The following is a 27,484-nucleotide window of genomic DNA, read 5'->3' as shown; positions in this document are numbered from 1 at the left end:
CAGACGTGGGTATCAGAGCTCAGGCAGAGAACGGCCATTTCGCAGTGATTTCTGCCTTTAATCTAACCAACAGGAGAATCTCAGCTGTTGTGTCTGTGTCATCAATGTGCCCAGGGTTGGGCTGGGCTGTGCCTCCCCATCACTCCTAAGAATCCTAACTGAGCTGACAGTGACCTTTATTTTTATTTATTCCTCAACGGCTCCCAAATAAGCAAATTCCTTTAAGAGGACAAAGCAAGAGAGGATTTACCTCCGACTCACTGCCTCTATCCTCGTACAGTATTTTTCCAGAAAAAAACTACTTTTTCAGGACACAGCATCCTCACCAGGGATAAGTGCAAGCCAGCAAACACAAGCAAGTCTGAAAAGCCTCCTTCAAGCGAAACACCACTTCCAGGGCATACTTGAAAACACTTGCATATTTTTTTTTCCCTTCAATGGAAGTCTATTTAATCCTCCAGCTGGTAAACAACCCAAGCTTCGGTACACAGCGAGCTTGGGAAAGAAAGCTCCTGCTCAGTAGAACTTGAGTCTGTTGGCCTGTAGGAAGGCTCAACAGGGGAAGAGGCTCCTCTTTTATGGGGAAGGGTTTTCTGTTTGTGTACATGTGTTTGTATAGTACATGTACACACACCAATCAAGCATCGCACTCCTATACAAATATAACCACGCTATGAACAGAATAGTACAATCCTGTTTGCTATTTAATTATTCTGGTAACAAATTTTATACACATACTTATTACATATAGTCCATGTATTAACATATAAATATTACAATTATTTGAAATAATTCTATTATACATTATAAAAGAATTGTTATTTACACTGTATACGTGTGCATGCACACAAACATGTAGAAAAGTTATGCTGTTCTTTATTTTTGCATCCCTGGGGCTCTGAGAGCTCCATAGCAGCTCCCAAAGCCTCACACCAAACCCCACTGCCCTGTCTCAGCTGTGACTCAGAGGTCTGAATGCTGCTTCATGGTTCTTGGGTTTTAATTATTAATTTTTAATAGGCACTTGATGGGGGAGTTGCAGAAGGGAGGGTTCAAAGAGAGTTTGCAAGGTTGTTCCTTGCCTGAGGCCAAGCCGTGTGTGATTATCACAGCTCACTTGATTTACTCTGTTAGTCTTGGGCTCCCACTGCTGGGGTGACCTTGGCAGCTTGGTCCACAGCTCGTCCTGCCCTGACCCATCACTGCCCTGGTGCAGAAACACCAAGGATTATGCTCCCAGCCCTAGGTTGAGAAGAGGTAGAGAACCACAGAATCATTAAGGCTGGAAAAGACCACTACAATCACCGAGTTCAACCCCAACCCACCCCCACCATGCCCACTGACCACATTACTCAGTGCCACATCTCTGTGGTTCTGCAACATCTCCAGGGATGGTGACTCCAGCACTCCCTGCACAGCCTGTGCCACTGCATCACCACTCTTTCAGAGAAGAAAATGTTCCAAATATCCAACCTGAGCCTGCTCTGGGGCAGCTTTAAGGCCATGACCTCTCATCCAATCACCCTGATAATTTCTTATCTGGCAAGAAGAAGGGGTGCAGGAGAACAGATAATTAAAAATAGAAGCCGCTGGGAGAACTGGATTCCAACACAAATTCCTGCAGGCGTCACACCTGCAGTTATCCCCTCCTGTCACACGGTGTCCTCCTCGCTCCATCACCACCCGCTCCATGCTGCCATTTTCTGTCACTGTCATGCTGTGCTTTGGGGAGTGATGTTTAGGCATAAGGAAGGCCGTTACCTAAATGCACTGGATTTTAACTGCAGGATAAGCCCCAAAGTAGGTATATCCGAACACACAGGCCCAAAGACAGCATATCACAGAATGCAACAGGTAGGCCGCGGCCCTACTGGACAAGGCAGGGACTTGCTGGGGATGCTGGGGACACGATGCAGAGGGAAGGAACACCCCAGCCAGCACCAGTCACCATCACATGGACAAAGCCTGGCTGCTGGCTCCCTGCTGTCACAGCAGAGCTCTCCCAGCCAGCAGCATGCACACCCACAGGAGCGAGGCTTTATTTGTCCCTGCCACTCAATGTGCCACCAGCCACCTGCAGAACACGGTAATCAAGAGCACAAATCCATCCAAAACTCCATTCCTTTGTGATGCTGACTGACCCCAAATGACCAAGAGCTTGTGGTGACTGGAACTATGATTTCTTTTCAACAGCAGGCAGCACTACCAGGGATTGCAAGACTCCCGAGAACACAGAAGGAATACACTCAGAGTCCAAATGCTGACACTTGCAGCATCCCATCAGCTGTTTCTGTGCTCTGAGATTCATCTCCAAAAAGGTCATTTCTGCAAGAGCTCCAGCTCTAGGAGAACCACTCAGGCTGCCAGCATCACCAACGATTCTATTTCCTTTTCTTTTTCAATGCTTGCTAAACCCATTCTCCAAACCGCATAACCAAGGGGGGAATGTCAGGAGAAAGGTTCAGATCAGAATCAGAGAGCAAAAAAGGTTAAGATGTAACAGCCGAAAGTTGTTAGATGAAAACATTATTTTTTAAAACAGTCTGAGCACACTGGGGTTTTATAAAACCTCCATTGTATTGCACTAATAAGTCAAGTGCTCGCAGCTGGGCCAGCAGACACACTACAGCAAATTCTATTACCGCTGCGTTTATTTACTAAGGCAGCCACCTAGCCAGGGCTGAACAGAAAAAGTTCTTAAATATGGATTTAAAAAAATAAAGCTCCTAGGACTGGTTTGAACTTAAAACCCCAGGACCGGGTTTGTCATTTTCTTTTTTATTTCCCCCTCCTCCTGTTTCTTCTTCAAGGAGTGAATTGTCCAAAGCCAGTCAAGCAAAGGGGAATTTTCCTCTAGGTGTCTCTGTCCCCATTTTTAATTCTCTATTTTTTTCTGATGCACATACATAAATAATCTTTCTCTCTCTCTCTCTCTCTCTCTCACACACACACACTCTCTCTCTCTCTCTCCCCCCCTCCAGCCTTCCCAATGCAACATCACCTTCTCTGCAGGACGCTCTTCCTCCATCCCTTCGTGCCAAGTGGGTGTACCTGCACCTGTTCTGGATATATGGCTTTGCAAAACAATCAATACCTGTTTTTACATAATTAAGAAAAAACAAAAAAACTGAACCTGGATTTATTGGACTTGACAAGAAATCCAGATGCACATACGCACAGATCGATGGTTCTGCTGCTGTCGTTCAGGAGAAATCGCTCTATCTCTGTCACTCATACTAGCTGCACATCTGCTTCTTTCTCCCCATTCACAGCACTTTGCATCCCAGCTGAGAGCACATGGAAGAAGAGGAACAAAAAGCCCTCCAGGCTCTGTCAGAACAAAATGCAGCTTACGTCGCTGCCCTCCACAGCAATGGAGATGGCTCAGGAAGCCAGGATGGAGGGACGAGAAGGCAGGAAGAAGGTGGGAGCAATTTGAAATGAACAAGAAAAATTTACATTATTGCTTTATTTCTGGTCCTAGGTAAATCTCTGACAAGCTCCATCCTGCTCTCCAGGCTGACCCCAAACAGCCCAGTGAGGAGGAGAAACACCCAAAAGGATCCTGCCAGAAAAAGGACCCTTCCCAAGACTTGAATCTACAGAGGAATCTCTTAGTCATAAGAAAAACTCCAGGCAAGGCAAGCCCTCCAAGGCAGTAGCTTCCTGTACCCACTGACAAGTGCCAAAGTCAGGGGCTGGGAGAGAAAGGGAAGGAGAAACTCCAGCCCCGGTGTTCTGCGGGGTGTTCTCCCTCCAAACTGTGCCTGAATGAGGCACACAGAACACAATGTAATGGAGAGGGCATGGGGAGAACCGAGAGATGAGCACGGGGTGGGAGGAGAGGAGTTGTGGCAAGATGAGAAGTACGCAGCTCTCCCCACCTCTCTTCCCAGCAACTGCCTCATCGGATGCGGAGGTAAGAAGGGATGGAGTAGTTGAAGAGCAAGTAGTCCATTTTGTATAAATTAAAGAGTCTTCTTTGGTAGAAGGGGCTAATGTCCTGGAAGAACTGGGCCGTCATGTCGTCCGTGGTTCTGGTGGTCTTGGACGAGGACGGGAACTTGACAGTCGTGTCGGCACCCACCAGCTGGAGGATGTAGTTGGCATCTTCGGCCAAGGTCTCATACTTGCCCACCACGTCGTAGTGGACGATACAGGGGTGGCAGAGCGAGTGCACGCGCTCCCAGTGCTCGTTGAAGGGCTCCTCCCGCTGAGTCCGCGGATCCAGCAGGTAGTAGACGAACTCCTCGAAGCGCACGTCATCCCCGCGCTCCAGCGCCTTGTCGCTGGGCTCCTGCCGGTGCCGCCGGATGATCTTGGTCCCGTAGCGCTTGTGGAAGGCAGTGTTGTAGCTGCGGGTGAACTTGTTGCGGTAGGCCGAGACCAGGCGCTCGAATGGCTCCCGCACAAAGATGAACTTGAGGTAGCTGCGCAGGCGGTGGTTGATCTCGGGGATGCTGTATTCAGAGAGAGTGTGCAGGTTGGACGACACGTGGGCCTCGTTGGCAGGGATTTCCAGAGGATCGCGGTACTTGCCTTGCCCCGTCAGGACCATCATCACCCGCTTCCAGTTTGTGCAAGCCACTTTGGGCACGTAGCAGTAGAGCAGCCCGTGCGTGTCATCCACCACCAAGTGCCGCAAGTCATCCGGCCGCAGCAGCCGCCGCTTGCGGGTGTAACGGTTGCAGACGTTGCTCAACAGCTCCCGTCGCTGCTGGTGAACTGCCTGCAGTGACGACTGTTCAAACTGTGGAAAAAGAAAGAGACGGTCACTGGCTCACCCGTGCCTATGAGGACCTACACACAACTGTTCCCATCACCTTCCCTTTCCTGGTATTTTTTTGTTTTTGGAGGGGGCCTTCTGTGGGCTTTTTGGAGGCAGTAAATCACTTTGAGCTCAACTTGCTTTGGTGTATTTAATGCTTGGACCTGCTGGGGGCAAAATAAAGAAAAAAAATCTGATGAGCAGGATGAGAAGACAAGCCAAGGGCGTGAGGGAAAACCAGGAGTGCAGAAAGGGTCACAAAGTATTTGTTACTGCCACCTCAGCACTGGGCTGAAGCTCTTTCCCTTGTATCAGACTGGGGACATGCATGGCCTAAACCCCACGGGACAACAATGAAGTCCCTTTGCTGGCACAGGGTCCCACACACTTCCCTGTGAAGGGGCACTGCCATCTGGTGTCAATGCCTGTGGGCTTGCTGTGAATCTGGGAGCCACAGCTCAAAGCAGAACTACGGCACATGAGTGTGGACATGCACAAAAACCCCTCAAGGGAGGGATAGATGGAGGCAAAGAGCCTTCAGCACAGACCCTGTGGTGCAGACAAAGAACTGGAGGTGGTGGGAATACCCTTCCTGACCCCCTTTGCTTGAAGGACTTCCTTCACCACACGTGCCACTCCAGTGTCTCAGCTCAGGGTGTGGTCTCCCTTAAGGCAAGACAGTTCAGAGATTTCCATAAGTCATCCTTCTTCCCCTCCTCTCCTCCCATATGATTCCTGCACCGTGGCCCAGCAGCTGCTGCCGTGACCTCTCTGGAATCACCCCAGCTGAAATCCCCCTGCAGCTGATCTGGGGATGTGACCTTTCCTGTCTTGCTTTTCATCAGAAACTCCAGAATGACACTGTCGCATCTGGGGAACGAAACCATTTCAAGGAACTCAGAAGGGGAAAGTCCCCTCCTCCTGCTGCCTGCTCCCTCTGCCTTCTCCTCACTGAGACTGGCAGATTTCACACTCAGCGCCAAGGTCAGGAACCTCCCAAAAGCCTCATTTTGTCCACAGATGCTAACGGTTTTACCCTCCATTTCTGACCCCACAGAGCTGTTGCTCCAGTGCAGTGCAATGACCCCTGTGTCGCAAGACAACAGCGGCTTCCACTTTAGGCCATGCAGATAGTCTAGCTGGAAACAAATAGTTCCATAGTTGTCCCTGCAGCCTGTGGGTCTCTCTGGCATCCAACACAAGATGAAGGGTAAGAGCAGGCCACCTCCTCAATCCCTGCATCCTTGCTGCAGGTGGCTGGCATGGCTTACGCATGCCAAAGGATGCTCTGTGCCAAGCTTCAGCCGCACCCTCTCTTCTCACTGGAGGTCTGGATGGGGGTTTTGGGTGGCCACCAGAACATGAGAGAGGCAGCAATGGGGAGGTGGGATGCTCAAACAAACTGCTCACACCACACAGGATTCAGCAGTCCTCACCTTCGAGGAGGGACTAACACCTGGGCAAAAACCTCCTCCTGCAAAGCCAACACATCCCACGTGCTACCAAGAGATGTTGACATTGTTGGCAATCTGAATATGAGGAACGTTGAATCTAAGAAGGTGGTGATCATACATGAAGAGGTGCTTTCATGGCACACCATGCTACTGAGCCAAACTTTCTGGTAGAAATTTCTCTTGCTAGGTTTTGTTTGGAGGCTGCCCTCCATTTTTTTAGATTGGAAACACTTCTTGAAAGTGCTAAAAAAAACCCCAAGCATTTTAACAGTGTGGTTTTTTTCAGGTGTTTTTCCCTGCACTCACATAATTCAAAACTATAGGAATGGAAAGACAGACAGAAAGACAGACAGACACTGTCTGCAGGCATGGCAACAAATAAATGCGACTACTTTTCAAGAGCTGCCCACTGGAATAAGTGCATGTCTGTCAGTTATTTCAGAGTAAAATTGCTCCCTTCATTTCCTTTCCTTCTAAAAGCCAGAGAAATTAAGCATCACTTATAAGGAAACAACACCAGGACATTCCAGCAGAATTAGGGTATGCAGGCATCATGGCTAAGGAAGTCCACATTAGCCATTTTTCCCAAAGCAAATGTAATTCAGCTGCTTACAGACATGAAAGCACCACCCTAGTTTGGAACACCAGCGCCAAGCATGGGGAGGGATCTGGCCCTGGCTGCAACAGAGTCCCACGTGGGCAGGGACCTACCAAGGCCCCATATCTCAGTGGGCACAGGCAAGATGATAGAGAGAACTGAAACGACCCAGGATTATAAATGCTTCATGGCCAACAGCAGCTTTATATATATATGTATTTATGAATGTATATGTGCACGCATAGAGATCCTTGGAAGGAACCCACAAAGACTATATCAGAAGTGTGGTCCTTTCTTCTGGACACCGCTAGACGTTCTGGTGTGGGACACTGGGCTGACTGGTGCCACACATTTTGGAGGGGTGAAAGAAAGGTTCATCCCAACTTCTTCACCCCATCCCCTCACCTGATCGCTCTCATACAGGGCCTGGAGTGGGCTGCGACCGGCCTTCCCCTGCCAGGCTGTCCTCATAGCCCCGTCTTCTGCAGCTGCAAAGGGAGAGAAAACAAAAATCAGAGGGGTTGGGGGCTGCCTCCCTCAGCCTATCTGGTGATGCCCAAACTGGTGATAGGGGCCACATGGAGATGTGGTGATGTCCCCCAAAGAGAGGTGACCCCAAGTGGTTCTAGGGAAAGATGCTCAGCTGTGGAGGGAGATGGGTTTTTTCTCCCCACCATAGATGGTGTTTTTCCATTGTCATTTCTACCTTTCACCTGTTCTCAAATGCTATCAACACGTCAAGTAGACTGTAAACTCTTCACTGGGCTTTAGTAAAAAGAAATGACTGATTTATATGAAATAATTAAAAGCCACAGCCACCAGCACAAAATTTCAGTAGTGTGGGACTTTCAATGAAAATAATGGTTGTTCCTCCCCCTTATTTTTTCAATAAAACATACAGTTAGGGTGCAAAAGATCCAGACATCCTTTAAACACATCAAAGGCCATATAGAAAGAGAACAGCTTGTTAAGAGCATCTGAGAACAGTGGGATCCATGTCCACGTAGGAACCTACAGGCAGAGCCAGGCATCACTCACACCGTTTCTGTTAACATGAAAGTTTCTAACACCGAGGCTTTTTGCTTCCAAATTCTATCTCGTTTCCCACATGCTCACATTTTGCCTACATGAAAACTGCTCCAAAGCACAAAGCCACCCAGTGTCAGCATCACTCCTTCAGGCTGTAATTAGGGGAAATGCCTGGCTGAACTCACACGATTTCATCACCAGCACGTTTTACATGGGAAAGAATGCTTCTTGTGGCACCATGGGTCACAACATGACTCAGTGAGGAGCTGTTCCTTCCTCACTGCCTTGTACCAGTTACCCCACAGGAGGGGGAAATGGCCTCAGTGCTAACGAGATACAAGCGGAGAACCCAACACTCACAGCCTGGGCTGGGGGCACTGAACCCAGCAGATCCTATTTCATATTTTCCAGCTCAGCTTCCTGCAAGTTGAAAGGAATGGGATTGAACTTGCTGCCTGCGTCTCCCAGCTGTGAGCAAAGAGCACTGAACTCAAGTGGGTTAGAGTTAACAGTGTGGGCACTGCATGCGCTGCTCCTATCCTTAGCAAGGCAATGTGGAAGCATTTGTTTTCAAGGTTACCTCGTGCATCATCCAAAACTTTTCTGACAAGGGACATAAGCCCAGGGTGACCTGAAGCTGCTACATAGCTCACACCAGCGTGACTCAGAGCAGTGTGGGCTTGTGCTCCTCACCCAGCTCAAAATCCCAGTTTGAACACAAAACATCTCTTACCCACTCTGACCGCCTTGTCATCTAATCCCATAATGAGGTCTCTCCCCATTCTGTCCCTATACCACTCAGCCCAAGCAGGCAACAGCCCTCCTTAAGAAAACTGAGCCCCAGTGATCTACAGCAGGCTGAGCTGCACAGCTGGAGAGGAAACCGAACACGCAGGGGAAAGGCTTGTCTTCATCTGTGCCTGTCTCTTCCATTAGGTCTGGGATGCAGCCTGGACAGCAAGAGGCAGTTCATGGAAATAGAGTCTCCTCATCCCTGTACCATCTGTTACCCATCCCTGGGATGCTCCTGGAACTCCAAGCAGTTTGGGAAGGCCAAGGAATACTGATATATATGACAGTGTCTAGGAGGGAGTATCATCAGAGCATATTAATGGTTTGTGCTGCATTTTGGCACTGGAGCCCTGAGTACAGCAGGATCTTCCATCACAAGGGAGCTGCCAAGATCTCTGCATGCTGGCTGTCCTCCTGACTTCATAGCTTGTTACTGAGGATCCTGGATTCCACCACACGCATTGGTAATCCACAGAAATTTAGCACTGCTGTAATTGCATCCGTAAGCAGAGATGTCAGTTAGCCAAAGCATATCCCATTTCTAAAGGGGACAAAACATCAATCCCCAGCAACCACTGGATCACCATTTGTGTACAAAGACAGTATACATCCCTCATCTGAATCCAAAATGCTTTTCACTGAGACAGGCAGAAGGAAGTACTACATTTGTCCTTTGCAGCTTCAAAGTATGAAGCAAGAGGGTAGCAGGGACAGAACATCAAATCCCATGCTAAAGCAGTAACACTGATTAGAAATCACGGAATGAGAAGAGGCTGAAAAGGAGCTCATTTTGGAGCCTCCTGTACTTCTAGTCTTCCCTTTGAAGCTTGGAAAGACAACACTCTCCCTCTCTCTTTCCCCTACAGCCCAGATTTTTGTGCTAGCCCATCAAAACCAAAGCCATTCTCTTGCAGTGGTGTGACATCAATAACACAGCAGGATCTGGGCTTTATATGACTTGCCAGTTTTCTTTGGAAAAAGGAATGGATTTGAAAGCTGTGACTATTTAGGTGTACTAGCTGATTATGAAGACAGGCAGTCATGTGTGAGCTGAGCAGAAACTGGATCGTGCCCATCCCAGCCTTCTGGAAGCACTAGGGAAGGAATTCGCTCTTTTGGCTGCAGAGACTCTTAATTACGGAGGGAAGTTCTCAGTGTCTACAGCAGCAAATCCAGTGCCTGAATTTAAGATTGTGGCTGGGAGACAGGATTCAGGCAGTGACAAGCCCATCAGTGTGACATCAGCATTACCAAGGCTAAAGGAAAGAGTCTGATGGAAAGAAAACGATTAAATATGGGGGTGCAGAACTGGAAAGGGGAATAAAATGCAGCCTGGCGTCACTGAGTGCAGCTCATATCCATGCAACCTAAAGTATCAATAACATAAGCAGTTTCTGCAGATTGAGCATACGTGGCAGATAGTCACCAGATATACATACAGCATGAGATACAGCACGCCACAGGAAATACGTACTTCTAAACAGAGAAGAAGTTGAAAAGGGGAACTGTAAGGGATACAAGCAGCTGGAAGGCAAGCAATGCTTGAAGGGGAAATGCTGGGCAGGAGGTGAATTTCAAGCATAACATCTCCTAGATCACCTCTGGGATCAATACTCCAGGAACAGGCTTGGCATAAAAACAGAATGATACCAATGACAGACAAAGCACTGAGAAAGCCTGCCATGGCAGGGAAAGACTGAAACACCAAGCAGGGAAATAGAAGCTTTGTCCTGGACCAGGGAAGCGAGAAATAAAGCAGAATTTAATTTTGCAGTGCTGAAATTTAGCAGTTTCTGCTACTTTGCTGCTGGAAGTGGCAGCAGGTCCCAGATGCATTAGTTCAGAGCTATCAGTTGCCAATGCAACAGTGATAGAAAAGGCAAACGGTGCCCTGGAAGACATCAAGTGAGGTATTTACCATAGGAGCAAAAAAAGAAAAAGCACGAAGGTCATTATCCACAGCATAGCAGCCTTCACTTGTAACACCGACAGCTCTGCCCTTGGTGGCCCATGGCAGCTCCAGAGCACGGAAAAGGGCAGTGAGGTGAGCAGGCTTTCCTCAGGCTGGGATGGGACGTTCCAGCTAGGGGGAATGGAACGTGCTTCAGGGATGGGGCACTCACTCCAGAGCCAAATTGCACAATTAAGGGGAGGTTTGGAAACCCGAGATGGGTGAGATTCCAGCTGCAAAGAATCCCAGTTCCTTCTAGGGTGAGTCTTCAGGGATTTGGAAGGCTGGGTCCTTGAGCTACAAAGAGTCCAATGGTCCACTTGTGGTATCCAATCCAAAATGGAGGTGTCCAGCCCAGAAGAGCAAGCATCTGCTGGCAGGTGAATGTGCACCCTAAGAGTTAAAGAGTTACTCCTGACCCCACTGCTACTGCCTCGCTCCACCGCACAGCAGCAGATTCACTTCCTGTTGTGTCTGCACAAAACCTAAAAAAGGAGAAAAGATAATCGTAATGCCTGGTCACCCAAAATGATGGGTCTGCATGTTAATTACAGCCTGCAGCTCCCCACGGGGGAGTGAGAAAGACATGGGCAGTCCTTTTCGTAAAACGGGGAAACAACATCCAGAGATCTGCAGTTTCAAGAGACCAGCTTAGAAGCACTTGCTTAAAGTCATGGCACAGGCTACTGGAAGAGCCAGAATTTAGGGCCTGGGTCTCTATGGCTGCAGGTGGCTGCAGCAGTGAGCTTCTCCAGGCTTTGCTGTTTTTGATTCCTCAGTGGTACCCAACACGATATGCGACCAGCCAACACAACACAGCTCTGCTCCTTGGAGATGGGCTTCTTGCTATTCGAGTGGCTGCACCCAGGAGACACAGAGAAGGACCCCACCACCTGATTTAAGAGAGGATACTGAGACTGCTTCATTCAAAGCCAAACCCTAGCTGCAGTCACTGACTGATGAATCGGTCCAATTTTCGGTTTTAGCATCCAAGAGGAAAAAATTAAAAAAGAGAAAGTGAAAACAGAGCTTGTTATCCACAGAAATCCAGCAGTCTGAGCTCAGTTTTCCCTCCCAGTCTGATAGCAAAGCCTGAGACATGCAACCTGGCTGGACACCTCGACCATTTGAGGATGGACCAGAGCATTGAGGCCAAAAGATCGCATGTGGGAGCAGCCACTGAGACCTGGGCAGTGGCCCACAGTCTGTGTGAATGGCCTTGGCTGGAAGGAGCAGAGCTACTGGAGCCAACAGAGCTGGTTGGAAATAAGCTTAGTTCTAGGAAGCTCTGGCTTTTATACTTGGGCTTGCACTGATGGAGAAAACATTTGCTCAATTTCCACCTAAGAACAAAGGATGATTGTTGGGATTTTTTTTTTTTTTAAATAAATGTGATCGCAAACACCAAAATCCCAAATATAACTCCAGACCTACCAAGATGATGACCCTGAAAGCAGTGACCACTGTTCAATGGAGACAAAGACCATGGGAATGCCCCTTTCTTTGCTTTTGTACTTGCTGCATTCAGCTGCAAAGCGCAGCAGTTCTGGTGCTGATATCCTTATCCACCTTCAGAGTTAAGGGAACACCTCTGGGAATGAAAATCTAAACCATTCCAATTGTCATTCTTACAGGAAAGTTTTAGAACACGGTATTTTTGCTTCAGCAAAGAGGCTGAATCCAATCAGACTTCTGCATCTAAAAAGCTGGAGGTACAGACAACAGAGACTGAATTAAAACACTAGACAAGGAAGGAAAAGAAGTCTAACCGAGCCGCGTGTTTGATTTGCTCAAATGCACCCTTCAGTGTTGTCAATTCAGACCCAACCTCCTTGGTTGAGGAGCTAGAAGTGAAAAGAGAAGGTCAACACTGTGGTCTAATGACATCCCTCCATGTCCCCAGCTATACCACAACCTGCAGGCACTGAGCATGGGTCCAATGGTTTGTCTGAAACCACCACCATCACCTTACAGCTCTCAGGCTCAGGGACTGCCTCCAGGTGCCCTGGTTTCAGGCCATACAACCTTGGCTCTATTTTCAAGCTGCCACAGTGCCTGGCAGCATACCTCTCCACACACCAACACGAGCATCATCATCCTCTGCCCCAAATGTGCACCCTGCTGTAATCCCAAAAGCCAAATGCAGGCACTCCAACACAACAAACTCAAGCCAAAGATGGGCTCTCCATTGCACATAATGGCTGCTAGAGCCATGTCAGCAAGGACAGCCCTCCTGAGACCACTTTCTGTGGGAGGAGCTCTGAAGACACCCCAAGCAGAGGTTCATCTGGTCCTGACTTAAAGCTGTTTTGTTCAGCAGAAATTAAACCGAATGACCTGAACATGGCTGGATCAGATAGAACAGAGTCCCAGCAGCAGAGGGATGTTTGAAAGCTTAGCTAATCTTTTTCCAGCACTACACACTTCCTACCATTCCTCCTAGTCCTTTTTAAACAGACAAGCCAAATAATTAACCCCCATACCCCTCACCTCCCAGTGCTTAGAAACTGCATGGGGGTTGCAGGGAGACTCCTTGCAAGGAGGCTATCCACACAGCTGAGGGGAAAACCACAAACAAAAGTAGCTCAGAGGCAACATGGAGCAGGATGATAGGGGATGTGCATGTGAGAAGGTTCACACAGAGAACAACACCTCATATACAACCAGCACAATGAGCTGCAGCAGTGAGGTTGGGTGACAGAAGTCCTAGCAGCCCTATTACTCTCCTTCCTCGTCTTCCTATGGTAAGAAGATGGAAGGAGGTGCTAGGAGCAGTCCAGCCAGCTCTAGTCTCCAGGATTTACTACTGCAGCCCCAGCTGGGAGCTGGCATTTCCCTGGCACTAATGACAGCCTCCCTCCAGCCAAGAAACACACTGTCAAGCATTTTACATGGGATAATTCGACAGACAGCACCGCCTTCAATAGGAAAAATCACTCACTGTTCTAGGGATGAGACCTGCTACTGGAAGGCATCTGTCCAGGGACAAGAGAGGTGTCACCTCCAGGCAATGTTAACTCAGGACATGGAGGAAGGCCTTATATGATGCTCTGTGGAAAGGGATGGGAAGAGCCAGGCGTGGTGGTGAGCACACGTCCTGCTCCTGTTCCAGCCAGACAGGGAAGTGCCGAGCCTGCCAGCAGCAGCAGCGAGGAGAACATCTGGGGTGGAATCACAGGGCCCCAGAGAGCTGACATGGGCCCTAACCCCACACACACCTGCCCCAACCTGTGCCTGTGATCCCAGATGTCTGCAGCAGCCCTCCGCTGTCTGGGTCCCGGTGCTCACGGGCAAACTGCCACCAGCACTAAGTGCCACCAAACATCAGTTTGCTCTGTCTGGAGCCAGCTCCATGCAGACATGTTGACTTTGATAGGAAAATGCCTCAGCTCAATCTCCAAAACACAGTAGCAACCTCAATATGGGAGGCACTGCCCTGTGCCAAGGAGAGAGAAGCACGTGTCTCCTCACAGCCTCCTGGTGAGCATCCCTCATCACCTCTGTCCTTCATCAGAAGTGCTTTCCTCCCTTGATCTCTGCTCTCCTGCACATATTCCTTTTCCCTCATTGTTTCTGAAAGCACTTTTCCTCCATTTCTCACCTTGGACCATCACCATGTTCACCAGCTGCACCCAGGGACTGGAGCTGGCATAACTGGCACTTGGCTGCGTGGCTCTCTTCTCTTGGAGACAGGGATGTCTCAAGCTATGATCTTCAAGGAAGGCTTCCTTATTCCAATTTAGCCAACTTGAGTCAAGGAGCAGCCAGAGAAATGCTAATCAAGTAAAAGAAAAAAGGTGATAGCTATAGGATTAGCTCACAATAGATCATGCAGAGAGGAAAAGAAACAATCCAGCTGCTTCAAGTAACCTGCCAAATGCTGCAGTGTCATCAGCAGGGCTCAGAGCAGGACCAGAGCCAACAGTGGCTGGTCTGGACACTCTGTCCTGATCAGAGGTCCCTCCCAAACCATGTGTCTCCTTGGTGGCTACAGGAGGTCACCTGGCAGCAGGCCGAGGCAGATGTCAGCCAGGTGCAACAGGAGGATTGCAGGCATTTGAAGCAGGGGGTGGACTTCCCGGGGCAACATGCCTAGCTCTCTGCTATTACAAGGAATGCAACTGACATCTTGATAGGAAACACAAAATTATCAGCATCCAGGAGGAACATGGCCTTTGTGCAGAAGTACCATGCAACTGCCTTGTTTCAAATGGTTAACTTCTCCTACACGCCGAGCTAGAAGCTTTCCAAGAGCAGTTTCCCTTCCCCATTCATTATGCCTGCTTGTCTCCTGGCCCCAGCTTGCTGTGTGCATGTCTGATGCAAGCCCAAACTGCCAGCTTTGCCATTCCTTGTCAATAAAGCCCTTTTCCAGACCACTGCTCAGCAGGAATCAGAGCAGCAAGGCACATGTTGGCAGTGCCAAGGCAGAGACAGATCCCTGCCACAACGTGCAGGGCATAGGGTGCAGGGTGTCCAGGGCCAGGCTGGACTTGCTCAAAACCTGCCTGCAGATTGGTCTGGTTTGGGCAGACATGGTTTGTGCCCTCTGCACACAGGTTTCTGATATGCACACAAGGAAAAATAATGCAGCCCTCTAAGGTCACATGGCTCAGCAGCTTTCCTGCTGAATGTGTTTCAACACGGCCTGTCAGCTCTGTGCATCTGGAATTGATGAAAAGATCTATGAGCAGATATCGGAAAAAATGCACACTCAGCAAATGCTTCCATGGCAGCATCTTGGACACGGCCACTGCTCTGCTCAGTGCCTGTGTCCTGCGAGTGCCATTTGAAATGACGGTGGCACACGGAACTGTGAAAGTCACTGCCACAAGGTATGGAGAAAGATGCACATGCAGAAGAGATGCATAAGTTCACAGAGCAGGAGAGGAGCACATTACAGGCTGCTGAAGGCCAGGGAGAGGCATCTCCTGGGTAGAACTTCTGTGATAAGAAGCTCCCTGCGCCTACCTCTGCTGCTTTTAGATGTGGGCATTGCCTGAGGCAACCAAAGAGCCAGGAAAGGATGCAACATTTCCAGCATCACTGCAGCACTGAGACACAACTGGTCCATCAGCACTGGCAGCAACCTGTCTGAGAGGCTGGAGGATCTGCCTACCCACTGCCAGGCAAACCTTGCAAATGGGTGTTCTGGAGACATCTCTTTCTTTTTGTGGGGAGACCAACAGGATTCTTGCACCAGCATCCACCCAGCAGCAGCTATTCATAGGCAACTGAAGCAAAGCTCCCCCCACCCCCAAGCCAGGCCAGCCTTCCTTCAGCCTCACAGTGCCTGCATGTGCCGGCCCTATTAAGCTAAAGGGAAATCAATCTGTTCAGTGCTGCCAGGAGTAAACTTGGAAAGGACCCAGCTGCGAATACACTACCACAGTAGCCCAGCCAAAAGGAACGGCCCAGCTCTGCAGATGTTTGCAGGATGCAACTTGCCACCTTCCCATGCTAAAGAGAAACATGATCGTGCAAATCCACTCCCCAGGGCCAGGGGAAGGGCAGAGCCACACACTTGTAAAGAACCATGACATGATCAGGGATGGGGAACTGCTGAGGAGCTTCTGATCTCCAATTAGTTTGTGCTAATTTCCCAGGTCCCTGCCTTGAAGGAAGTGCTCTGAGCCCCAGAGATACCCACATCCAGCAGCTTCAAACAAACAGCACCTTTGAACCTCATGTCAACATTGCCCTCCTTCCCCAGAGGTCAGCAATTCACAACAGTAGAGCAACATCTGGCGCAGAGCAAGGCTGGATCAGGTTTCACATCAGCAATGAGTCTGCAAATCTCCACTCAGAAATGAGGGAGCTGCCCCATGAGCAGCTCCATGGGACAGCCCCAGCCCTGGACGATGTCCCTCTGCAGAAGGACTGGGAGAATAGCCAGGAGATGCTTGTCAAGCAGCACTTCCCCAGAGAAGGATAAGCTGTGAGCAACGTGGTGACAAGAGGACTTGTGGCTGGGCTGTCCCTCTGTAGGACACGGAATGGGATGGGACCTATGGACATCATGTGCAGCTCCCAGATTTTCAGCACATCTCCATGCACATGCATCATGAGAGAGCTGCCAGGAGCTGCCCAAGGGGCTGAGACTCAGCTGGAGCTGAGCCACCATCAAATGGGACATTCTGGGGAGAAAGCAGCATCAAGTCCAGCTGGATGATGCTCCAAGTGACTCTCAGCAAATTAAGTTCCACTATGAAAACGAGCACAGATACCAGCACCCATGCTCAGCCATGGCTCGTGCACATGGCTGATGTATATGGTCCCATAACACAACCATTCCAGCATGACATCCATTTCAGGGACAGGGCGGCCTGCAGCATCTCCCAGCTGCAGAAACAGCTCCACAAGGTGGCAACACATAGGACTTGGTGATGGCCATCAGCACCACAGGAACACTGAGAACATTTCTGCCCTGCAGCCTCAGTGCGTTGGGGATGCTAACTCACAAAGCAGTAGGAAAGCAGGGGGAAGAGGAAGGCAAGTGGGATCTGAAGGAGCCAGCTGGGCTCTCCATGCTGGTGGGAATGGCTGCAGAGCTGCAGGGGTAGGAAGCTCTTTCCACTGCATGGGGAAGGACTGCAGACACTGAACCCCTCATTCACCTCCTCAAAAACAGGCCCTGAGCCATCTTAGATACTGATACTGAATGGTGACTTCTACCTCAGCACAGAGCTGTTAAAGGATGTGGGTTGTGCGGCCAATGCCTTCCTGTGTGGGGAAAAGGTAACAAGCCACCTTCACTGCAGATGTAGCTGCTGCCCCCAGCGTATCAGACTTCCTGCAGGATGAGAGACCTTCCTACCTTTTGCAGGGTGAAAAATTGCTTTCTATTCCCAGGAAATACCAACTCCTGGCCCTTCCCAGCCAAATTCCCATCAGACCCTGCCCAAAACTTTACAACCATTTTATCTTAGCCAAACATGAAAAGCTCTGGGGCTTGATGAGGAAAGCAGGATCAGACAGCACAACCTACTTGTCCCCTTGCCCAGCTGCAGCTATTCCCCACTTCCACACCTTATAGCTCAGAGAAGGCTCTCAGGCAGGAATCTTCAGGAAGCTGCCCCAGGAAGGGCTGCTGCAAGAGGCCTGATAAAAATAAAACCTACATGAGAGAGTTGTTTCCCCAGCACTGACCAGTCCCCCAGCAAACTGGCATACAGATGCTGGTATCTGCTGCGTGTCTGCATAAGGCAGCGTGGTGTGTTTGTTCTTTTTGCAATCACTGTCCTGTCTGCGGGGTTCAAACAGCACCAGCTTTGGAAAGCACTCTTCAGGGCAATGCAGGGTCTGGAGGGTCAGCCCAGTCAGAGGGGAGCAGAAATACTGAGGCTGTTGGATGGTATGGGAGCAGGTTCATCTGGCTACAAGGCTTCCTTGGTTTGGGGATGAACTCAATGGCTGCTGAAAGACACCATGCCACCTCCTGCAAAGTTTTTGGCATCAGGGAAGGTTGGGCATCGCTTCTGCACAGGGCTCGAATCACACAAAGCCAATTCTCACAGCGTGTCCTTTGGCTCCCCTTCCCTTCCCTGTTCTAACACAGGCTGCGTGCTCTCCGAGCATCACGCTCTCCTTCCAACACAATAAACACAGCATTAGATCTGCTCCCTGGCTCATTAAAACTGAGAGGAACAAAACTAAAGCATGTGCTGCCATGCTACCTCCTACATTCGGGGGTCACCAGGAAAAACATGCATGAAGAGGAGTTTGGCTCCCAGGGATATGGAGCCACTCTTTATACCCAGCATTGCCCATGTCAGGCTTTAATTCTGGCTTCCCAGGTAGGGAAGATGAGATGTTCTCTCTCTCTCGCAGATATCTAACAGCCTTTAACTGCCTTTTAACAAGGGAAGATTTGGGCATTTGCCCAGCTGTGCCTTAAAGCCTGGATGTGAAACACCCCTGGCTTGGCCCCATGGAGGTATTTGGGGAGTAAAACTCAGTTCTGAGGGAGAGTAATGGGAGCTGAGCACCTAATGCCTTTGTAGTTTGCTGGCTTCTAGCAAGTCCTAGGAAAGGCAGCTGTGTTTGCACTGGGATTAAGACAGAGGCCTTGTCGTGCTCTCTATTCAGATGCTGGTGGGAAGCAGCCACCAAGAATGAAAATCCAGCACCTAACAGTTCCCAGCACCTCAGAGCCCTTTTTGCAGTATAAATTTGGGTCCTTGGTAGTGGGAACAAAGAGGAAAGCACAGGTGCAGAGTGCTCCCAGGGAGCAGCAGTGGGGCCAGGAGACTGTGGGATGCAGAGCAGCAAAGAGTCACCGAGATGTGAATCTCTCCTGCATGCACAGAGTTAACTCCCAGCATACCGAGCCCCCTTTTTCTCCCTCCCAAACCTCTTACACATATCAGAGATTCTCAGGAAACTGTAGAGAGCCAAGAAAGACAAGAAAAAGCATTCCTCATTCAAGGCCTGGCCCTCAGGAACAGATGGGCTTCATTACCGCTCTGCTTTCAGCACTGCATCGAGCTGACTGTTCCACCACGAGGGGTCACGGCGATGGCATTTCACATCTCCCAGCATGGCAGCCCTGGGGACCATCCAGCCCACGTTGCCCAACGCGCTGCAGCCACACGCAGTGCACTTTGAGCGCTGGGTCTGTGCCAGCTGCCAGGGCAGCAGCTGCCCCCTGGACTTGACAGCAACCTGAGCCCAGCAGAAGCGCCCCATGACAAAAGCAAACAAAACAAAACACAGCAGAAAAAGCAATATGATCTCAAGGGGCTTCTTCAGTTCCACAGCCCTGCTTATCTCAAGGGCTCTGCGCCTGCTGGGTCAGTGGGACCTGCCCTCAGCTTTGGTTGTGCCGAATTTCAGCCTGAAAATATCTCTAAACAGTGGGGAGGAACTGAGGTCTAAAATAGGCTCTTTCTTGTTCTAAAAAAAAATATATATATATATATATATATATATATATATATATATATATAAAAACAACAGTAAATCCCTGGTTTGAGAAGATCTGCTGATATCTACATGACTCCGTTCAGGCTAGGTGCACATGCAAGCTCAGGGATCAGCACCCAGCAGGACCTCTGCAAATCACCAGCAATCTGTGCCCCGGAGGGACAAATCTGTAGGCACAAGGACAGAGCTGCCTGACAGCTCAAAAGAGCAACTGCTGACCATGGATGCACAGCTCAGAGAACTTGAAAGGCCAGATCTGCAGAGGTCACAAAGCCTGAGTCACTTGTGCCATGTGATGGTGGTGTGGCTTCTGGCACTGCCACCACTGTAATGCCCCAGTCCTCCTTCTTTGGACTGGTGGAGTGGCATCTGCAACACCTGAAACAGAGAAGAGGGCTTTGCTCTGTCAGTACCCAGAGAAAACCCAACGTGTTGGTGCAGAGGAGCAGATCTGATGGGGCTCTGCTGCTTCTCAGCTCCCAGACCTTTCCAGTTCCTCATCTAACAGCTGGGGTGGTGTCATGGCCCTGGTGCTACTACAGTCCTGGTTCTGGTTCTCATAAGGAGTCAGCTCAGAGACTAACTGTGACCTGCAAAGCCCCATGGAAATCCCACAGCTCATGCTGACGGCAGGATGTGAAAGAATGAGCGCAGCAGTCAGCGATAAGCAAGTGCTGCGAAAAAGACAAAAGGAACAACAGCTGGATTCTGCAGCTGGATAGAACCAGAGAAGAGAAAGCAGCATTTAGAGCTGGAGTGTTTTTCCTTCTTTATTACTGGAGATGGTGATTTAGCACTGGGAGAAGCTAGAACAGTAGAAGAGGAGTATCCCTACCCCACAGGCTGCTGCTTTGCAAAGTCTGTCTGCTGTGTTCCCCATTGTCTCGCTCCAATTCATAGGGGGGGAGATGAGCTTCTTTTAATATCCGTATACCCGGCCTGAGATTAAGAAACAACGGTTCACATGTTAGTCCAACCAGTTAGTCCAATCCTCCCTAATCACGGAGATGGGGAAGGGAAGGAGGGCGATAGAAGAGATAGGAAAGAAGCAAGAATCACGTAAAGCGGGGATAGTCACCACCAGGATCCAGCAGCGGTCAGCTGCACAACGTTTCGAAGGTCCGAGGCAGAAGCAGCAGGGGGGGAGAGCAGCAGCGTGGCCGGCCTTGGGCAGCAAGCAGGCAGCAGGAGGCAGTCACAGAGCCAACCCGGGAGGAAGCAGCAGGACTCAGGTAGCGGGTCCAGGAGAGTCCGTCAGCATGCAGGAATTCCATAGTGAGGAATCTGATGGCAGACACCTTTGTTCTTCTTCAGCATCATGGTAGAGCACAGAGCAAGTCCGGGAGGGGGAGAGGGCAGGTCGTGAGGCTTCTTCATGGCAGAAACCTCCTCTTCTTCACGAGGAATCTGTTGCCAGAAAACCTCACGTACCAATTTTTGATTGTAGGTCCCCATTTTATCCTTCTCTTTCTGACTACGGGACATCCCCGGGTGCTTGAGCAAGAGTCATGTGAGTACCTCCTGAGATGGCCATCTTCCTTGAGATAAGCCCACACAAAAGACCGTTTCACTGCCGTTAAGCTGCAGCTTATCTCTCTCTCGTTGCCCCTGGCCTTGTCCATGTGTGCCCCTCAGACAATGCATTTCACAACCCTTGCCCAGGACTTGTCCATCAGAGTTCTCCAGACAAAGGATTTCTCAACCCCTGCCCAGGACTTGTTCATCTGTGTCCTCAGCAAGCTTTGAGACAATGATGTAAAAGAATAATCTCACCCATCACCTCCAACATGCAGAAGGCACAGACTTAGCAGAGCAAGGACTGGGTAAGAACAGGAGGGCTGGTACTTTTGTGAAGGGTTTCTGGGCTCAGACTGATCAACCTTATCTTCCCTCCTTGCCTCAGGCACTTAAGTTACCCTTCTTCCAAGCACTCCTAGGACTGTTCCCTGAGCTACAAGAGGACTTAATTTCTGAAGGAACGCCAGTTAGAGGAGATGGAAGCCTCGAGACGATAAAGGTTGTGTAAAATGCTTCACATCAACCAGCTCACATCAGGAAACATTATTTTGGAATGGAGAAGCTGCTTAGTAACTGCTCAGGAGACTGCTAGGCTGGCAGCCTTTGGATGTCAGTACAATTTGCCCACTCACAGTTTTCCCAGAAGATCTACCCCTGGTACGGCAGCACTGCACAATTAACTGAGGACTGCAGGAGCTGAGGACAGAGCTGACTGCAGGACCTTTCCATATGCCACTCACTTCCCCCGCATCTTTTTTTCCCCATATTTCTCTACCCAGCATCCATACCAGCACTGTCATGCCAAGCTGCTGTTAAAATCAGCACAATTCCTGAGACCAGCAGTGGCCAACCCTTTGATGCAGACAAGGATCAGCAGCCTCCAGCATTTACCACCACACCAGTCTAGACATGCCGCAACCAGGGTCAGATGAGAACAATGGTCAGAGATCCCCAGGGCACACTACCCCTTCCCTAAGCAGAAAAAGTGCAATGTGCTGTGCTGTCCCTGAAGAAGACAGCAAAAGCTCGGAAGAGAAATGGTTCTTAGGCCTGGTGGGGTCTCCTGGATGGCCATGCTCCACCAGCACACCAAGCCCCTCCAAGGGACTACACTGCTCCATGCTGGGACTGCACGAGGCCCAGGTGCAGCAGGACCTGTGGATGCTCTGGTCAAACCCCATGACATCCATTGCAGCTGTGTTTGCAAATTCCACCTCACACCAGACTCAGCACCACCTTAATCCCTTCTTTTGGTGCAGATATTCTGCCCTTGGTCATATCTGTGAGTCTGCTCATCGCTGACCCAAAGGAAGCATCGACAGACCACGTGCTGCCTCCAGCAGCAGGGACAGCAGGGACTGCTACTGCATTCAGCACAAGTGCCCCCTTGCCCCAAAATAACAAGCTCTGTGGCTGTGGGAGCAAAGTTATTTCAGCACACGCTGATGGGTGGGTGCTCCTGGGGCAGAACAAGCAAGCCTTCTTTCAGCACAGCCGATTCAGTGCAAACCTCTCCATGCACACAACGGCACGGATGGAATGAGAAGTGCCAACGGAGGAGTTAATTCCTGCTCCCTGAAAAGAGCCCTTCTCAGATTTAAAGGTTTCTCTTAGCTTTGCTCCCCACATCGCACACCTTGTCCTGGTCGCGGGACGGGTCAATCTCCATACACAAGGATAGCAAGGATTAATGCACTACACTGAATGTAACGGACTGCAGGTGAGCCAGGAAAGCAACCTGCTGAATCCTGCAAAGGATGGAGAAAAGAAACTGATTGCTCCAGAGCAGAACTCAAAGCAGTGTTGCGTTTTCCAGCATTTTTCTTCATTATTATATAGAAACCAAACGACACCAGGCAACTAGAACTCCAAAGAGCCTCAAGGCAACCATCACTTTAGAGATGACATTTTTGCCTGCAAATTGTTTACTTATTACTGTAACTAGTAACTCCTAACATTCAGGTGAATTGCCTCAGTTAGCGTTCCCTTGAGCCAAAAGGAAATGCAGCAATTTCCAACTTGCGTCTTTTCAGCATTTGAGAATGACCCCTCCTCTGCTAGTGCCAATTTCTCACTGAACTAAAGAGAGAAAATACCATAATCTGAAAAATAACAAAGGACAGAAGTGGCATAGAAATGAAGGCCAGGTAGTGGGAGGCAGCAGAGAGGTTAGAAAATAAGCAGATTTTAGAGAACACAAATATCCCTTTAAATTCAGCTCTCTGGGAAACTCAAGGGGCTCCCAAGTCTGCAGATGGTGCTCAGCACCCTCACTAACAGCACTGCAGGAGTGTCAGACACTGCTGGTATGCACCAGTTTGGAACCCTCAGTGCCATGGCCACCCACAGTACCTCCAAACACAACGCTTGGCCCGTAGCAGACAGAAGAACTCCGAACCCATCAGGAGGTGCCACTGCACCTTCTGCCACCTGGTCTGCTCCAACCAGGGATGGGAACTCTGAGATCATGCAAAGCACTAAGAGTTGAGCGAGCACAGCAAGTTCTGCTGACGCAGAAGTCTTTTGAAAACCGGAATCCTCAAAGAGCCACATTTTCCAGCCAAATACCGGGCAATGAATGCAACGTAAAGCACAGTCCCCTCTCTGTTCGGAGCCGTGGGGATGAGAGCTGATTGAGTGCTTCACTTTCTTACCGAACGCTCCCAATATTAGAGTGAGACAGCACAGATTGTCTCCTTTTAAAAAGTTACCAAGGAATGAAATACTGAGCGCGGTCCTCTGGGATCACTGAATTCATTTGATAAATCTCATCAGCTATTCTAGAAACAACAAACGCTCGCTGAAACTCAACTCCTCTTCCATCTTATCCAGCAAACAACTTCTCATTTTTAGGGAAAAACACATTAAAGTGATGGAGCAGCCCCTTTAAAAGGGAGATTTATGAAACTGATACAATCCCACGAACATCTCGGTCAAACCTCCCTCCTGCATTTCAAGATGTAACTTTAAAGGCCCCACTGATGGATGGCTGCTGTAATCAGAAAACATGAGCGCACTGTTAAAAACCAACAGAGGAGCTCATTTCGCCAAAAGAGCAGAAAGCAGCCAGGGAAACACACGGCCCTTCCAGCACAAGGCACTCTGTATCTCAGCTCTGAATCACTCAATCACTTCCCAGCGTGGAAGATACCTCCAGGAGCGCGCGCTGAGCTCGAGAATCCAGCACTGCTGGCGGCTGCGAAAGGGGCGCCTGCGGAGCGCAGCAGCTCTGCCCCAACCCCTGCACGGCTCCCACGCCGAGACAGCGGAGCGCTTTAAAACGAACCGCGCACTTCCCCGCAACGTCCAAGTTTGGGACCCACCTGGGTTGAGGCTGCTCTGGAAGTAGAAGACGCCCAGCAGGAACGAGCCGAAGCAGGCGGCCAGCGCCAGCCGCGGGGCCCGGCTCCTCCGCATCCCTCCGCCGCGGCTCCGCGGCGCCGCGCAGCCCAGCGCCCCGCGGCCCGGGCCCGCCGAGCCCCCGCCGGCCCCGCGCCCCGCCCCGCTCCGCGCCCGCGGCCGCCTCGCCCCGCCGCCGCCGGCAGGAAGTGACAGCCGAGCGGCCCCGCCGCGGAAAGGGGAACGTCGCCCCCCTGCGCCCCGCAGGCAGCCCCATGCGGCCCCGCAGAGCGGAGAGCCGGGCTTCGGGAACGCGCCGCCCGCCCCGCTGCCTCGTGGCTCTGCGGCTCCGCGCCGGGCAGGAAGGAGTTACTGATGTGCTGGCGAGGCTCGGGAGTTTGCTGATGGCTTTTCTCAGCACGTTCCGCGCTTCGTAAGCATCGGAAAGTTACGTGGCCTTAAAACATACTTTTTGTTTTGTTTAAGATCCTGCAGGCTTCAACTAAAAGCAGCAATGCACCCGAGCAGTGCTAACCCAAGCAATAAAGTTATGTAGGAGAGGGATTTTCTCCTAATTTTCTCCTTATCTCTGCATGTTTCTAGAAGGTAAGAGCGTACAGGTCTCGTACTGCATCTCCTGACCTCCCGGCTCTGTACCTGCCGGCAAAATGAGCTCTGAGCTTCTAAAACAGCAGCAGTGCTGCTGAACCCCCTCTGCAGAGGACCTGCGCAGAGGCCAGCCTGGAAACGCAGGCTGAGCGTGGGGTTCCCACTGCCAACACTTGATGATTCCTTCCATCCCCTAAAGGCTATAAGAGGGAGGACAGCTCAAGGAGGAGCCGCGGGGAATGACAAAGAACGCACGTGGCAGGCTTTGTTCTGCTCTGGTGTAGGGCTAAGCCAGGAGGAGGAGTTCGTTGTATGAAGGAATGAGCGGAGCACAAGGGGACACACGGTGGGCTGTACGGTGGGACGGCACAGCTCTGTGCAGCGGGAACCCCTTCCCATTGCCTTTCAGGAGCTAGGAGGTACACTCTGTTTTTCACATTCACATCTCGTGGTATTGAACGCTGGAAAACCTGGCTAAGGGTTCCCAGAGGACCAAAGTCAATAAACATCCCCCTCAGAAACAACACCAATGTGAAGCAGCCAAGCTTCACCCTAGCTATTCATTCTCTTCAAAGAGAATCAAGTAAAGCACCCTGTTTGGAACCCGGGCACTGACCTGCTTAGAGATGTCTGTGTGCTGCAGCTACGTGGCCCAAGCCATCCATGCTTCTATCCCAGGTGAGATCCCCAGGGCTCAGCTGAGGGGAAGCACATCTTTTAGATGCATGGGGTACCTACTTGGGCTCAGCTGCAGATACATTCAGCACTCACTAATGCTGAATACCATAATTAAAAGAACAAACACATTTTCAGGTGCATTGTGTTGGAAGCAGTTGATGGTGATGGCACACGTGGTGGGTCAAGGCCTTCCTTGGAAGAAACAGGTATTTGCTAGAGACTGGCAATGGTTTCTTGCTCCCTGTTTGCACAGGGCCTCTCACCACGGGGTCAGAGCATGGCTAGCACTATTTACCACTGTGAGGGCACCACTGATAGCCAGTAATGATGACCAAAGGTTACTAATCACACCACATGGAGGAAAATGATTTGTTAATGCTGAGGAAATGCATTTGATCTGTGGGTGAAAAGGGAGTGCTTTTGGCCAGCAAAAAGATGCAGTTCCTTTGGTGCAGTGCATGCTCCATTCCCTCCCTGCTCATTAGCTGTCCTCATTACTGTCTTCTCAGCAGGTTTTTCCCCAATGATTGCTGTTTCCCAGGCTCTTGGTGCCACTGAGTGAGATTAACCCCAAGCTTTGGTCTGATTACCACAACGAATAGAAAATTAACAGCAATGAGTTTCAGCTGGAAACTGAGGAATCTGCTGAATTCCTCCCCAGGTCCTGGTTTTCTGGCTATTAGGAAAAGGAGCCCTTCTAGGGCAAACCTTGCTTTTGTGCTCAGCTGTTTAATGCTGTGGAAACCTTTTACCTTGGCCTCATGCTCATGAGACCTCCATCTGCTGGTGGCTGGGCTCCAATGCATATTGCTAGAGCCCCCAAATCTCATCACACCAGCCAGGGCATGAACAGGTCTGTAGGGAATTGCACTGATGCAGTACAGGCTTTCTTCAGAGACCAGCATCTGAGTTCTCAGAGATGGGAAATTTCCTCTCTGTTTTCTAAGTACTGTATCTCATCACACTGCATCCACAACTTCTGTGGGCTCTAATGTGCCCTGTGTTACTCAATTTTATGGCATCAGTGCAATATCAGCTGAGGAGGACCTTGTAAAGCTCATCCTCTGCTTGAGCACATGTGTATACAGCTTGTTCTGAAAGTTTCCCAGAGATAGGCACCCATCCCTTCTGGCTCTGCAGACCCCACAATGGTGCGGTGGTCTTTCTACCGCCTTATCTAAACCATCCTTGTCATAACAGGGACCCTCTACTATTTTGCCTTGGATCAAGCAAGGGAGTTCAGTTCTGTTACATTTGACAACAAGAAAAGGCCAGTTCTGCTCATATTAGCCAGCTGAAATAGTAGCTTTCTCAAGCAGTGCACAGATTATTCCACCATCTTCTGTAGCGTTTTACATTGGCAGAACATGGGTTTTCAAAGGGAAAAAACACGAGTGTTTAAGCCCACTTGGTACCAATTTTCAACAGCTGTAGTTCAGAGCAGCAGGGAATTGTTGGGTGGATTTCTTTTCACCATTAAGAGCTGTTTGCAGGCTCAATATATGCAATCATAGAATACAGCAGAAATAGTTTGGATAAAAGGTAGAATTTACAACTAAATATCTCTGGAAAGGTACCTGGAGAGTTAGAAGTACCTATAATAAAATAAGAGGATTGGTGAGTCTTTAAAATCTATGGGCAAGTTTTGCCACTTGTTCTTACCACGTAATGCTGATGCCTTGAAAAACCTCCTTGATCTTCGGGAGCCGTGGCAGGGAATGTGCAACTGATCCCAAAGGCACTGCACAGCCCGGGGAATCCCGCTGAGTTTGTGGGTATGACAGCATGCACTGCCTAAGGTTCAGCAGATCCACGCACCTTAT

At 50.0% G+C, this 27,484-nt stretch overlaps 1 protein-coding gene across 5 annotated transcripts; it reads right to left on the bottom strand.

The window, feature by feature from the left end:
- Positions 1–691: 691 nt before the first annotated feature.
- On the bottom strand, positions 692–27,473 carry CHST13 (carbohydrate sulfotransferase 13). Of its 5 annotated transcripts, none has more exons than XM_090148230.1 (4): positions 24,359–24,496; positions 7,226–7,308; positions 4,540–4,750; positions 692–4,460 (listed from the first exon to the last, which is right to left on the bottom strand). In XM_090148230.1, the coding sequence occupies exons 1-4, from the start codon at positions 24,450–24,452 to the stop codon at positions 4,021–4,023; spliced, it is 828 nt and encodes a 275-aa protein (XP_090004356.1). In that variant the 5' UTR covers positions 24,453–24,496; the 3' UTR covers positions 692–4,020. The 5 variants fall into 5 exon arrangements, with proteins under 5 accessions (XP_090004356.1, XP_090004354.1, XP_090004355.1 ...); XM_090148228.1 differs by lacking the exon at positions 24,359–24,496 and adding exons at positions 14,194–14,367; positions 25,600–25,680 and having other exon boundaries at positions 694–4,750; XM_090148229.1 differs by lacking the exon at positions 24,359–24,496 and adding an exon at positions 27,324–27,473 and having other exon boundaries at positions 694–4,750.
- Between the last annotated feature and the right edge of the window lie 11 nt (positions 27,474–27,484).

Source organism: Phasianus colchicus, chromosome 11 (assembly GCF_987193195.1).
Source record: "Phasianus colchicus chromosome 11, bPhaCol1.hap1.1, whole genome shotgun sequence".
In the NCBI taxonomy this organism is placed as follows: Eukaryota; Metazoa; Chordata; class Aves; order Galliformes; family Phasianidae; genus Phasianus; species Phasianus colchicus.
Note: the sequence above shows the minus strand (reverse complement) of the source record. Positions and strands in the feature narration are given on the sequence as shown.

Bases quoted from the DNA above. Each gene is read 5' to 3' on its own strand.
- CHST13 (XM_031607492.2), bottom strand. From the start codon at position 24,452: ATGCGGAGGAGCCGGGCCCCGCGGCTGGCGCTGGCCGCCTGCTTCGGC. The intron at 7,309-24,358 runs GTGGGTCCCAAA...CTCCCTTTGCAG, and splicing joins CCAGAGCAGCCTCAACCCAG to CTGCAGAAGACGGGGCTATG. The intron at 4,751-7,225 runs GTGAGGGGATGG...CTTTTTCCACAG, and splicing joins CCCTGTATGAGAGCGATCAG to TTTGAACAGTCGTCACTGCA.